Source organism: Lepus europaeus, chromosome 11 (genome assembly GCF_033115175.1).
Source record: "Lepus europaeus isolate LE1 chromosome 11, mLepTim1.pri, whole genome shotgun sequence".
Lineage (NCBI taxonomy): Eukaryota > Metazoa > Chordata > Mammalia > Lagomorpha > Leporidae > Lepus > Lepus europaeus.
In genome coordinates this window covers 76,842,972-76,856,900 of record NC_084837.1, presented here as the reverse complement: position 1 = coordinate 76,856,900, position 13,929 = coordinate 76,842,972, and the positions used below count along the sequence as shown (strand labels likewise).

Sequence of the window (13,929 nt, the reverse complement as noted above, 5' to 3'; positions counted from 1 at the left end):
TTGAAGGTGATGAGCTCTCTGGAATATTTGCCCAAGTATCAGGTGCCCACACATACACTGCCCATTACAGTTTTTTCATTCATGAAATGGTCTCTGGGAAAACTTGGCAGCTGTGATATTAGGGATATAACAGTAAGCATGAGTGAAACAAAGTGGGAATACATGGTGGTGAATGTTAAAAAAAATGGCACTCTGTGTAGAATGCTAGAAGACACCAGGCATGTGTTTGTGGCACCTTTGGTACCTGGGGGTCTGGTGTGGGGGTCTCTAAAGTAGGTAATGCTTACCTTTACCTGGTGGTAATTTTCACTTTTTGAAGCTAGCTCATTTTTAGGATGGTCATTTTAGGATGATTCTGTATTCAAACAAATAGTCTAAAGAAAAGGCTGGGAAGTGAGTGAACAGTTTAACACTGCCTAAGGAGAGTCACATAATAGCTTAGTTTCCTAAACATCTGACATTCAAAATAGGTCTCTCCAACATAAGGAGTCAAGTGAGCTTTTCTGGGATATTCTGGGAGCATAATTATATTTCTCATTATTGGTTTAATACAAAGGATTCCAAGTTCAACTTACAAGAAAGACTTTATTTTTGCATACATTTTTAGGGTACTATTAAGTATTATTAGGCTATCTCATATAGGGACAACTTTTTTTACATCTTAGAATATAATCTGGTTTTACTGTATAAAGATTCTTGCACTTGAAGCTGCTGAGGCTTTTCAAAAAAATCTAAAATGAAGTTTCCAAAGGGTGTTTCAGAAGTGAGCTGCTTAAATTGATCTTCTGTATATAAAGATAATTAAAAATGAATCTTGATGTGGATGGAAAGGGAGAGGGAGCAGGAGAGGGGAGGGTTGCAGGTGGGAGGGAAGTGATAGGGGGGAAAAAACCATTGTAATCCATAAGCTGTACTTTGGAAATTTATACTCATTAAATAAGTGATTTAAAAAAAAAAAAAAGTGAGCTGCTACAGGGAAACTGGAAAAAAAAATCAGTTCCGGCCGGCGCCATGGCTCACTAGGCTAATCCTCCGCCTTGCGGCGCCAGCACACCGGGTTCTAGTCCCGGTCGGGGCACCGATCCTGTCCCGGTTGCCCCTCTTCCAGGCCAGCTCTCTGCTGTGGCTAGGGAGTGCAGTGGAGGATGGCCCAAGTCCTTGGGCCCTGCACCCCATGGGAGACCAGGAGAAGCACCTGGCTCCTGCCATCGGAACAGCGCGGTGTGCCGGCCGCAGCGCGCTACCGCGGCGGCCATTGGAGGGTGAACCAACGGCAAAAGGAAGACCTTTCTCTCTGTCTCTCTCTCTCACTGTCCACTCTGCCTGTCAAAAAAAAAAAAAAAAAAAAAATCAGTTCCAATGCTAGAGTGAGCCACCAGAAAAGTGTAGGAGCCATGGTTTTCTTAGGAAGTAGGTGTTTTTGTGTTGTGTTTTGTTTTTTAATATTTAAAGCGAGGCTGGAAAATGCCCAGCCCACAGGCTTTAAAAGCCTGTGAAATCATTTGGTGCTGGCCTGCAGAGGCAACTGCAGGAAGGACATGAATTCAATAGATCTATCGCAGGCTGATCATTCTGAATGGCCTGCAAGTGATGTTACAAATACCCAAATGGCTCTTCATAGGAAGAAGGTGACCCATCCTGATTTAAAACAGTAAAAATCTCCTATCTGCTATCCAGTAAGTACACAACTGCACATGTACATTGTATAGAAATGCATTCTCACTGAAATGATGCACCCTCAAATAACGCACTTTCATCTCATTAACAGGTGAGTAATACAAGTATTACTTAGGAGGTCTTCTCCCAGTTACTGAAGATTTGGGACTTTGAACTACAGGTGGACAGTTGTCAGATACAGGCTCCTTCGTTCCACATTTCTTTGTTCAGTGGATGGTAAACACTGCCCAAAATACTTAATTTACTTGGGCCTATAAAAAGATGCTTATGAGTGGGTAATGGAGAAATTTTCTGGAGGAATGATGTTAGAAAATGGCAATAATCATTACCTTTGGAGAATGGGGATAGATGATTGCAGGATAACACACTATTTTTGTATCATGAGCACTTATTTTTATTATAAAAATATACTGGGGTTTTGCCAAGTGATTTCATCAGCCTACTGTTAAAGTGTTTTAAATACATTATTTCTGAATTGACTACTATTCTCCAGGGTGAAAGTCAGAAAACTTGAGTACAGTTGTACCTCAGGGCCTCAGGGGGACCCACTTCAGGACACCCTGTGGACACTAAAATCTGAAGACTTAAGTTCCTTATATAAAATGTAGTATTTGCACTTGCTTAACATATACACATTCTTCTGTAAACTTTAAATTATCTCTACGTTTTTATCTTAATTCAGTGTGACTGCTCTGTAAATAGTTGTTTCACTGTATTTTTAGCAGATAAAAAGGAATAAAGTTCAGCATACACACACACACACACACACCCAATATTGTCAATCCATGGTTTGCTGAATCCACCATGTGGCACCCATGATGAAGGAAGGCTGAGGAGAAGGCCCCACATGAATTGGCTTCTTTGCTCAGCTACGTCTCCTAGTTGATAGGCAGCTGGATACACACTTTTTAAGCTGTCAATATTTAGTGTGGCAATCTGGGTTCTCCAGCTATGACTGATGAGTTCCTTGTTACCAAGGTGAGCTTCATGGTGGAAAGGATAGGAAAGTCACAAGCTGTACATTCCTGAGGGGTGGCAAGGACATATATCTTGGTTTTGCCAAGAATTACCAGAAAGCCTGTTAAAATTTGCACTGTTCTGTCAATTAAATATATATACCAGAGTTACCCTTTATATTTTTAAATGTACTTTGGGAACACTGTTGGGTCAGCCCAGTTTCAAGGGTCTGTGTGAGAAAAACAAAGGGTAGTTCAATTCTGGAATGGGGTACACAGGAGAACAGGCCTTGGAAAGAGTGAGAATTGAGAATTGAGATAACCAGGAAGAATTTTTTGTTGATACTTTTAAGGAAATAAAGCCACATTTTCATCTTTGATTGTGAGAAGCTAACAATGCTTAAAACAAAGTAGCATTCTAAGCATTTTACTTAGAGGTACGGAGATAAACACACAAAACCTAAAAGCTGAAAGAATGTTGAAGTGATTGCTCCTGGGAGGTAAAGTGGGAGAGAAGACAAGGTTGATGTTTATTTTTTTAAACTGCTCATGGTATGTCATCTGAAACAATCTGCACATGCGATTCTGATATTCAGAGTGGCCATTGTGGTAGACACAGATTAAGCAGACACCCAACCCAGAATTAGTAGCAGGTGCTGGAAAAGCATCAGCACAAAGTGTGGAGGTTTAATTTCAGAATTTCAGTGTTGCTGAACCAACAGTACCTTTACAGGTAATGAAGCGAGGCACAACACCACAGGAAGGGCTTTCATAAAAGTTCATGGAAAATACATCCTATGAAAATCATGCATGTATTTCAACATTTTTTGTGCCAGAATTTATCTTTTAATTCCATTTTCCATGAACTTTATGAAGTACCTTATATAGTTCACTAAAGATGGGAACCAATCACAGATATAGGTCTTTTCTTTTTTAAAAAATCAGGTTTTTAACATTTTTACTGGCAAATTGGACATAATTCTGGACAAAAGGTATGTTTTTAGAGTTCAGTCCTAATTTATAGATCTGAGGAAAATTTAAATAGACAAGTTACTGCCGACTGAGAAAATGGCTCCAATATTCCTCTTCCTGTGTCCAGTCCCATTATAAGGCTGGAATTTATTTCCTCATCTCTTCATGTGGCCTGTGCACATTCCAAGCCTGAGCCAGGGCCTTGCACATTGCTTCCAAAGCCTTGGCTGTCCTGATGGAGGATGAGAGAATATGGAGAGCTGAGGTCTCTCAGCGTACAGCAAGTACAGCCTCTAACGTGAAGTCAAGACGGCTGTCCACCCAGCTTGCAGGTGGTCATATCTGCATAAATGAGCTCAGTGGAGATGAGATGACTGCCCAGCAGAACTGCAGCACTTGTAAGTAGTCGTAACTCAAGTTTTAAGCCATTAAGTTTCAAGGAGGCCTATTACAGACAAACCGCTGATAGATTTGTCATGTTATAAAATCAGATTGTTATAGGTTACACAAGAACAGAATAACTGAAATGTGTGGTAATGTAACTCAGCATTTCAGGTAGTTAGTAAAACTCAAACTGGACATTTAAAATATCAAGAACTCCAAAGAGAACTATGTTCCTCAGTGTCCAAAAATGACTTCCAGGTGAGCTCACTACCTTGTAGGTCTCATTTATTGGAATCTCTTGGCATTAAAGACTCTGCCTCTCAGTAGAAATACACAGATTTGGGATCAGAGATTTCTTCTAGCTCACTCAGCAACCTTGGGTTTGTGTTTCTGGAGGAAAAGATTACATCCTGTGAGACCAGGTGTCTTCCTAAGTGTCTGTTCACATATGGAGCTGAGGGTGATTCTTACCCATGAAAAGGGGGATCTCTTCTCCCCTCATCAATCTTTGAAATTGCTCACAGGCCCCAGTTACAAGAATTCTGCAACTTACAGATTGTATCTTTTGGACTGGGGATGATGTAGACAACTCAGATTTTTTTCTAAATATTTTGTAAAGACCGAGCACACAGGAAGAAAGGCAAAGAAAAAAAACAACTCATATTATAAAAAGGGAAATCAGACTCCTAACCAAACTAAACAACAGGCAGACACAAACATATTTGCTCTCCAGTACTCTGTCAATACCTGATTTCATTTTAACACTTAACTGTGTGTGAACAACTGATGAACCACCAGTCTGAGGTGACTTATGAATAGATTTGCTCTGGTTAATAGGCCTGCAATTTTTTTCTCATTTTTTATATTGCTTTTTAAAATTTTTATTTGTTATAAAAGTTTTATATATTTCATAACAGTTCCACTATTCTTAAGACTTACCAAATAGCTGTTGAATGTGTGTGTTTGTGTGTACCTGCATTTCTTCATGAAGACTTTCAAGTGTTAGCATGAATTGAGGCTTTGGTTTCAAGACTTCAGATGTATCAAAATACAAATATAGTATATAAATACACAAAAAACAATTTGTGTATGTATGCCTAGAATGAGAGTACATATAACAGAAAAATTGGTGATCTGCCTTTTGGAAACCGTAGATGTTTTTGTTTTTTTTTGAGAGGTATAGAGAAAGTGCTGGAACTCTTATCTTTTGATTCACTCCCCAAATGCCTCCACCAGCTGTGAGTAGGCCAGTTTGAAGCCAGGAGCTAGGAATACTGCCCAGGTTTCTCACATGGGTTGCAGGAACCCAGTGACTGGAGCCATCAGTGCAGCCTCCTCGGACCTACAGTAATCAAAAGCTGGAGCCAGAACTGAAGCCAGGTACTCGGATAGGGCGTGTGGGCGTCTTCACTGCTGGTCAAACGTCCACCCCACTCTAGTTTTTGTCCAGCCTTCCATACTGTTTGTTCACTCATTTCTTCCCTTCCAAACCAATGATTTTTATTTTAAGTTCTTAATATTTGAAGGAAAACAAATTATTTATTCTGAGTTAAACTTGAAATTGAGAGTTTCCATTCATAATTTTCCCAAAGCATTATAAAAATTGATTTTCCTGAACTGAAAAAAAAATTTTTTAAGAAGTCACAGGTTTAAAAGAAAAGTACTGCAAACATCTTGTGGAAAAGTGGAGAAAATGCCAAAATTATACCAGACTGGATTAATTTCAAAAATTGCATATGGAGGTAGGTGTTTAGCCTAGCAATTAAGATACCAGTTAAAATGCCAGTGTTCTGGGGCTGGTGCTGTGGTGTAGCTGCCCGCAAGGCCGGCATGCCATATGGGTGCTAATTTGAATTTGAGACCCAGCCACACCACTTCCAATCCAGCTCTCTGCTGTGGCCTGGGTAAGCAGTAGAAGATGATGGCCCAAGTATTTGGGCCCCTGCACCTGCATGGGAAGTCCCGGAGGAGGCTCTTGGGTCCTAGCTTTGGATTGGCACAGCTCCAGCCACTGCGGCCAATTGGGGAGTGAACCAGCAGATGGAAGACTTCTTTCTCACTCTCTTCTCTCTGCCTCTCTTCTCTATATATAACTCCGCCTTTCAAGTAAACAAATAAATCTTAATACCTAATTTCAGTCCCATGCATTATTTAAAAAAAAAAAAATCCTGTGTCCCCCATCAAAGTGTGTGGGTTAAATTCCAGGCTCCAGCTTCTCACTAATGCAGGTGGTCATGAGCTGCAAGGAGTTAATGACTGGCTCCGGATGTGGGCCTAGTACAGCCTCAGCACTTGGGGGGTATTTGAGGACTGAACCAACAGATGGGAGCTCTGTCTTTCTGACACTCAAAAAACAGAACAAAAACTTGCAAATGCATTAGAGTGAGTCTTTTTTTTTTTTTTAACAGGCAGAGTGGACAGTGAGAGAGAGAGAGAGAGAGAAAGGTCTTCCTTTGCTGTTGGTTGACCCTCCAATGGCCGCCGCGGCTAGTGCGCTGCGGCCGGCGCATGGTGTTGATCCGAAGGCAGGAGCCAGGTGCTTATCCTGGTCGAGTGAGTCTTTTTTTAATTTTTTTTTCTTTAATTCATTTGACAGAGTTAGACAGTAAGAGAGACAGAGAGAAAGGTCCTTCCTCCATTAGTTCACCCCTCAAATGGCCGCTACAGCTGGAGCTACGCTGATCCGAAGCCAGGAGCCAGGTGCTTCTTCCTGGTCTCCCATGTGCGTGTGCAGGGACCCAAGCACTTGGCCGTCCTCCACTGCCTTCCTGGGTCACAACAGAGAGCTGGACTGGAATAGGAGCAACCGGGACTAGAACCCAGTGCCCATGTGGGATGCCGGTGCCGCAGGCGGAGGATAAACCAAGTGAGCCACAGCGCCGGCCCCTAGAGTGAGTCTTAAAAGGGTAAATATTTTATGTGTGACAGCATTAAAAACTAGTTTCAACAACTATATTTTTCCTTTATGAAAATGAAGACCCTTGTATTTTAACCATAAACTTAAAATAGCCATTTAAAAACAGACATATGCCTTTACTTTTTAATGAAAAATTTCTAACACAAACATCACTACCAAAACATGATTTGGACATTAGATCCTCATGTTTTTTATCTCTCTTTATAGAATATTGGAAAAAAAGAGTATTCAGACTACAAAATGGGAATATTGCAATAATAGTTTGTAATTAACTAAACAATTCTAATTTATCCTTGCTGAAAGTAAATAATTTAATGAGCATTTATTGACAACAAAATTCTATATAAATATTTTTCTATAGTAAACACAACACTTACCACAGAACACCATACAGAATGGTAAAACTGGATAGATGAACCTGAATTCTTTGTGGCCCAGCATGCTGTAATAAAATACATTAGGTGAAAATATTAACATGAACTATATATTTAAAAATTAATGTATTTAAAATGAAGCATCATTAACATGATCTTCATTTGCCAAGTGTTGAGACTAAATTTTTTAGTTTAGAAATCATTCTCATTATTTTTTAGTTATGAGACTGCAATGTGTTAAATAACTTTTGATGTTAATGTGAAATTATAAAGTACAGCAATATTCTAAAAATAGGATTTTTATTACCAATCCAAGTAAGTAATGCTATTCAAAATTAGAATAAGTATTTCTTTGGTCCTTCAATACTCAAAATTCACATAGTTTCAGTTTTTTAAAAACAAATGAATGTTGTTCGCCTCCTTAAACACTGAGTGTAATGCTTGTTAAGCAAACTGTATGTCTGAAGTATTTATGCTGTGCAGGATTCTGATTACTTCTGTCTTTAAAATAATCTATACTAACAAATCATAACAGTTAATGAATCCCCCAAGGGTAAATAGTTACTGAAGAATTAACTTCTTGATAACATTCAAAAAATTCAGTGTTTGAAAAAATAAAGTCTTACCTGTAAACTAGAAGCGTCCACAGAACAGTCACCAAAAGTATCTGGTACCTCTTTGGGGCTAGAAAGCAGCCATGAACAAAAAAAGGTAGATGACTGCCCAGGACAACTGGAAGTCCTTGAGTGAAGTACCAGTGCCATGGATGAGAGCCATAAAATGTTCCCAAATTCTGCAGCACATTAAATTTCAAAAAATTAAATTGAACCAGGGTCCACTGGCCAAGTTGAAGGAAAAAGAGAAAAGTGTTAGTGTCACATGCATTTAACATTAGGGAATCTGATATCATGTTGACAGTAAGTCAACAGGTAAAAACCAGACAATAGTTTACATCAATAATTTTGATTAATTATTAAACCATTCTTATATTTTTCTTCTCTATTGTGTTGTTAATTTGTAAATTACTAGTTTTTGTTTTGTTTTGTTTTGTTTTTTTGACAGGCAGAGTAGATACTGAGAGAGAGAGACAGAGAGAAAGGTCTTCCTTTGCCATTGGTTTACCCTCCAATGGCCGCCGCAGCTAATCCGCCGCGGCCCGCTGCGGCCGGCGCACCGCGCTGATCTGATGGCAGGAGCCAGGTGCTTCTCCTGGTCTCCCATGGGGTGCAGGGCCCAAACACTTGGGCCATCCTCCACTGCACTCCCTGGCCACAGCAGAGAGCTGGCCTGGAAGAGGGACAACTGGGACAGAATCCAGTGCCGCGACCGGGACTAGAACCTGGTGTGCCGGCGCCGCAAGGCGGAGGATTGGCCTAGTGAGCCGCGGCGCCAGCCAAATTACTAGGTTTTTGAAATACATGGTGACCATTTAAAATTTTACTCTAGTATCTTATGATGTCATATGTTATCTGTAAAGATACAGCTTTGAAAATATTATAATTTGAATTATAGCACAAAGCACATAATATAGCAACAGTACCAGATAACACAATGTGAAGTGCTCATTTATGCCAGAAACTTGTAAGCATTGTATATGTAATACCTCATTTAATCTTCCTTATGAGATAGGTGCCACCGTTATTTAGATATGGAAAGGATAACTGTTTGTGTAGTAAAAACACAAGGAACAAATAACACAAAGAAACCATGACAAAATAGCTATAAAGCTTGTACAAAATCACAGAGGTAATATTGAGAATACTAGGCTTCAAAACATGAAAATCTGATTCCAAAGCCTACAAGTAACTAAAGTGGGGAGGGGAGGGGTGGGAAGTGAATTTAAAAACAACCAAAAGTCATTACCTACAGTTATGATACTAAAAAATTTCAAACCAAATGACTGAAGAATAAAATACTGGTTAATTTTAATTTCCATATGATTCAAGGTCAAGTCAAGTCACTACAAATTTACTCTCACTACAAAACCAACAAAATGTAAGCATATTTCCCTGCCTTCTTTGGCAGCTGGCATTGTGGCATAATGGATTGAGCTGCTACCTGCTATGCTAGCATCCCATATGGGTGGCTCCACTTCCGATCCATCTCCCTGCTAATGCACCTGGGAAGGCAGCAAAAAATGGCCCACGTCTCTGGACCCCTGCACCTCAATGGGAAACCTGCAGGAAGCTCCTGGCCGTTGGCTTCAGCTTAGCTCAGCCCCAGCCATTGTGGCCAATTAGGGAATAAACCAGCGGACAGAAGCTCTCTCTGTAACTGGCTTTCAAATAAATAAGATGAAATTTTTTTTTTTTTTTAAAGGATTCTTTGAACATCACTAACACAGAAAGCAAATGGAACCAAAAGCACATGCTAATAATATTTTTAGTATACCCTGTCTTTTTTTTAAAAAAATGATTTTCATGTGTTCTGAAATATTAATGGATTAAAAATCCAGGTTGAGGTTTAAATGTTTAAAATAAAAACAGCTGTCAGCTTAACATTTTTACTTACTTCGCCAAAAAAAATACGATCAATTATCAGAGAAAAACTCAAGGTTACAAATCTGAAAAACAAAACAAAAAAAACAAATGGTGATTCATATTCTGAACTTGCTGAAAATCCAGTATTTGCATATGGCTTTGTAAGTGTCTTGGATCAAAAAGCCACTTTAAAAATGCTTTACAGTTTCCCCAACTGAATATGGATTTGCACATTTTAAAAGATCCTTCACTGATAAGATGCATTTAAGGAAATTTGTAAACACTACTATATTATTTATTTTACTACACCACAAACTGTCCTAAAACCATGACCATGAACATTATTTCAGTTCCTGAGGGCCAGGAATCCAGGTGTAGCTTAGCTGAATGCTTCTGGGTAAAGGTCTCTCATGAACTGCAGTAAAGCTCTTAGGTGGGGCTGTTGTTTGATAGGAAGGTTTCATTAGGGTTGGAGGAGTTTCCAAACTGCTTGTTGGCCCAGTCCCTAAACACGTAGCCCTCTCCTTAAGACAGCTTCACGAGGCAGTGACTGGCTTCCTCCAGTCTTGATGGTTCATCTTTGGAAGTGACAGCCCATCCTTTCTGCTCTATTCTGTTTGCTGGAACTGAGTCAATCAATGTAACCCATACTCACGGGGAGGGATTATTTGATAACACAGATGAGCACTGCCATTTTTTGAATTTTATAAGAATGGAAGCATACCACATGTCCTCTTAAGTCCAGTTTCCTTATTATTATCCCTGTAACATTCACCCATGCTTTTCTGCAAGTCTCACTTCACTCACGTCTAACACTGTGTATTGTCACTATGTATACAACACTGCAATTATCCTGCGGAGGACAGTGCTTCTCGTTTCGGTTGTCACGATGGTTCTGCAGTGAGTGTCTCCTAGGTATCTTCTGACACTCATATAATGAAGTTCTGTTGGGTATGAATCTGGGACTGGAACTGCTGGACCCTAGGGTTTAAATGCAATCAGCTTTAATGAAACTTGGACTTTTCCAAAGTGGGTAAATCAGTTTACCTTCCTATAGAACTATGTAAGAGTTCTACCCTGTTTTTAGCCATTTTGGTAGATGTACACTAATGGGTCTGGATGGTTTAAATTTACATTTCCTTGGTAACTGAGATGAGTTTTTATTTACTGACCACTTGGCTATTTTTTTTGGAAATACCTCTTTAGGTCTCTTTTTTTTTCTTTAAAGATTTATTTATTTATTTGAAGGCAGAATTAGAGAGTTAGAGGCAGAGAGAGGGGTCTTCCATCTTCAGGTACACTTCTCAAATGGCCTCAACGGCTGAAGCTGTGCCAATCTGGAGCCAGGAGCCAGGAGCTTCTTCCTGTGCTGAGCTGGATTGGAAGTGGAGCAGATGCCAGCACTGCAGGCGGCGGCTTTACCCGCTGCACCATATAGCGCTGGCCCCTCTTTTTAGGTCTTTTGATCATTTTTTTCTATTGTCTTTTTCTGATATCACAAGTTCTGTATATAAAGTACCAGCTGGTTATATAAGTTGCAAGTATCTTCTGTGGCTCATTTCTTCATTCTCTAAATGGTAAATCTTTTTAACAAAGGTTTTTATTCAGATGTATTTATCTTATAATTAGCACATATTTTCTATTTAGGAAAGTTCTGCTGGCTTCACAGTTAGGATATTCTGGCAGCACAACTACTTTATTTTACATTAAGATCTATTATTTCCTTGGGTTCATTTTTGCTTATACTGGAAATGGTGGCCAAGATTTTTTCCATATGGATATACAAATTATGTATTTGCTGAAAAGATTATTTTCTCTACTGTAGTATCTCCATTATAAATGAAGAGACTGCATATGTCTGAGTCTCTTGCTGGACACTGATCTATTCACTGGTTCATCTATTTTACCTGGCACTCATTCTAAATTGCCTTAATTATTATAACTTTGAAGTAAGTTTTTTTTTTTTTTTTTTTTTTTTTTAAGATTCATTTATTTGAAAGAGTTACAGAAAGGGAGAGACAGAGAAAGAGATCTTCCAACCATTAGTTCACTCCCCAGATGGCCACAATGGCTGAAGCTGGGCTGATGGGAAGCCAGGAGTCAGGATCTTCTTCTGGGTCTCCAACTTGGGTGCAGGGACCTAAGCACTTGAGCCATCTTCTGCTGCTTTTCCAAGTATATTGGTAGGGAGCTGGATCAGAAGTGGAGCAGCTGGGACTCAAACCAGTGCCCATATGAGCTGCTGGCACTGCAGGTGGTGGTTTTACCTGCTATGTCACGGCACCGGCCCCTGTAATAAGTCTTAATATCTACAGTAGTGTTAAGTCCTGCACCATTTTTACCTTAAGAATCTTAGCTATTTTTGGCCTTTTGCACTGTACTTTGAAGTTTAAAATAAGTGTATTAATTCATACATGCTCACGTATACCCTACTGGGACTTTAATTGGAATTACATTGAGTGTATAGTTAAATATGGAGCAAACTGATACTTTACAATATTGAGTCTGCCATCCATAAACATGGAACATTTCTCCATTTACTCAGGCCACCTTTAGTTTTCTCCAGTAATGTTCTACAGCTTTCTGTGAAGAGGTCTTGTACCTTTTATTAATTTAAGTATATGGTATTTTCTGATGCCACTGAGAATGATAATTTTGTTTTCCCAAATACCCTTCACCTAGATTACTGTATTAGCTTATCACCCTAGTTAATAAGGTTAGGTCCATATACTGTTCACTGTGATTCTTCAAATGATAACATGTTGCTGTATTTGATTTATCCTTTTTTTGTGTGTCTTTACATATACATTTTTTCTGAGCTGCTTGAAATCGTAGACACCATTCAGTTTTTTGTTGTGTGTGTGTGTGTGTGTTTTAAAGTTTATGTATTTATTTGAAGAGTTACAGAGAGAAAGGGAGAAAGAGAGATCTTTGATCCACTGGTTCACTCCCCAGATGGCCACATTGGCCAGCATTGGGTCAAGGTAAAGCCAGTAGCCAGAAGCTTCTTTCAGGTCTTCCATGTGGATCTTCCAAGCACCTGGGCCATCTTCCACCACTTTTCCCAGGCCACCAGCAAGGAGCTGGGTTGGAAGTGGAGCAGCTGGGACTTGAACCAGCGCCTGTATGGGATGCTGGCATCGCAGGCAGTGGCTTAACCAGCTATGCCACAACACCAGCCCCCACCATTCACTTTTATCTTTAAATACGTCAGTTAATATATCCTAAAAAAAAATTCTCCTACATAAAACACAAACCATCAGAATCAACAAATTAAGCCTTTAGTAATATATAATTTACAGGCTTTGTTCAGATTCTTCAGGTCGTTCCAATAATGTTTTTTATAGTGAAAGAAAAATGATTTATTGTATTCACTTTTCATATTACTTTGGTCTTTAATCTGGAATAATAATAGTTCCTTATTGTTTTTCTTTAATGACACTGGCATCTTTGAAGAATCAAGTCAGTTATTTTGGAGTTGTGAGCTGGGTTAGTCCAGTGCTTTCTCCTGATTAGATCCAGGTGATGCACTGGGCAGAACTGATGGGGTGTTTTCTCAGTGCTTCAGAGAAGGAGTCCTGCGATCCTGCTTTGTCCTATTACTGGCAGTGGTAACTTTGTTCATTGGCTTAAGATGTGTCTGCCAAGTTTCTCTACTTCAAAGTCACCATTTTATCCTTTGTAATGGATAAGCACCTTGTGAGGAGATACTCTGAAACTCGTCATTCCTGGGACTTGTACTCAGCAGTGTTCATAACCAGGTACAATTAGTATTTTTTAATCTTGTTTCCAGTGAGCATTCTTATTTGCTAATTCTAATACTTCTTTACAGACGCTTTTGCATTTTTTATATATAAAATCACATCATGCAGTTTTAGTTCTTCCTTTCCAAGCATTTACTTGCTTTTCTTATTGCACTAGCTAGGATGCATAGTCATAAATACAAATAGAGATAATCATCCTTGTATTTTTTCTAATCTCAGGGGAAAGGATTTTGATATATCAACATTTCCACTTTTCTTCTTTAATAAAAGATTGATTTATTTGAAAGAGTTAAAGAGGGAGAGACAAGAGAGAGAGGTATTCCATCCTCTGGTTTGCTCACCAGATAGCCTCAATGGCCAAGGCTGGGCTAGGCTGAAGCCAGGAACTAGAAGCTCCACTGGGGT

General features: G+C 39.3%; 2 protein-coding genes across 2 annotated transcripts in view; one reads left to right on the top strand and one right to left on the bottom strand.

The window, feature by feature from the left end:
* Positions 1 to 13,929, top strand: part of CCPG1 (cell cycle progression 1) — a 90,541-nt gene that overhangs the window by 64,721 nt on the left and 11,891 nt on the right. The window lies entirely within an intron of this gene.
* The window catches only part of PIGB (phosphatidylinositol glycan anchor biosynthesis class B), a 29,129-nt gene that overhangs the window by 4,748 nt on the left and 10,452 nt on the right, over positions 1 to 13,929 (bottom strand). Inside the window, exons 7-9 of the mRNA XM_062205956.1 lie at positions 9,792 to 9,843; positions 7,907 to 8,118; positions 7,284 to 7,348 (exon numbers count right to left, since the gene is read on the bottom strand). Of these exons, the coding sequence (XP_062061940.1) occupies positions 7,284 to 7,348; positions 7,907 to 8,118; positions 9,792 to 9,843 (329 nt within the window). The remainder of the gene's footprint in view (positions 1 to 7,283; positions 7,349 to 7,906; positions 8,119 to 9,791; positions 9,844 to 13,929) is intronic.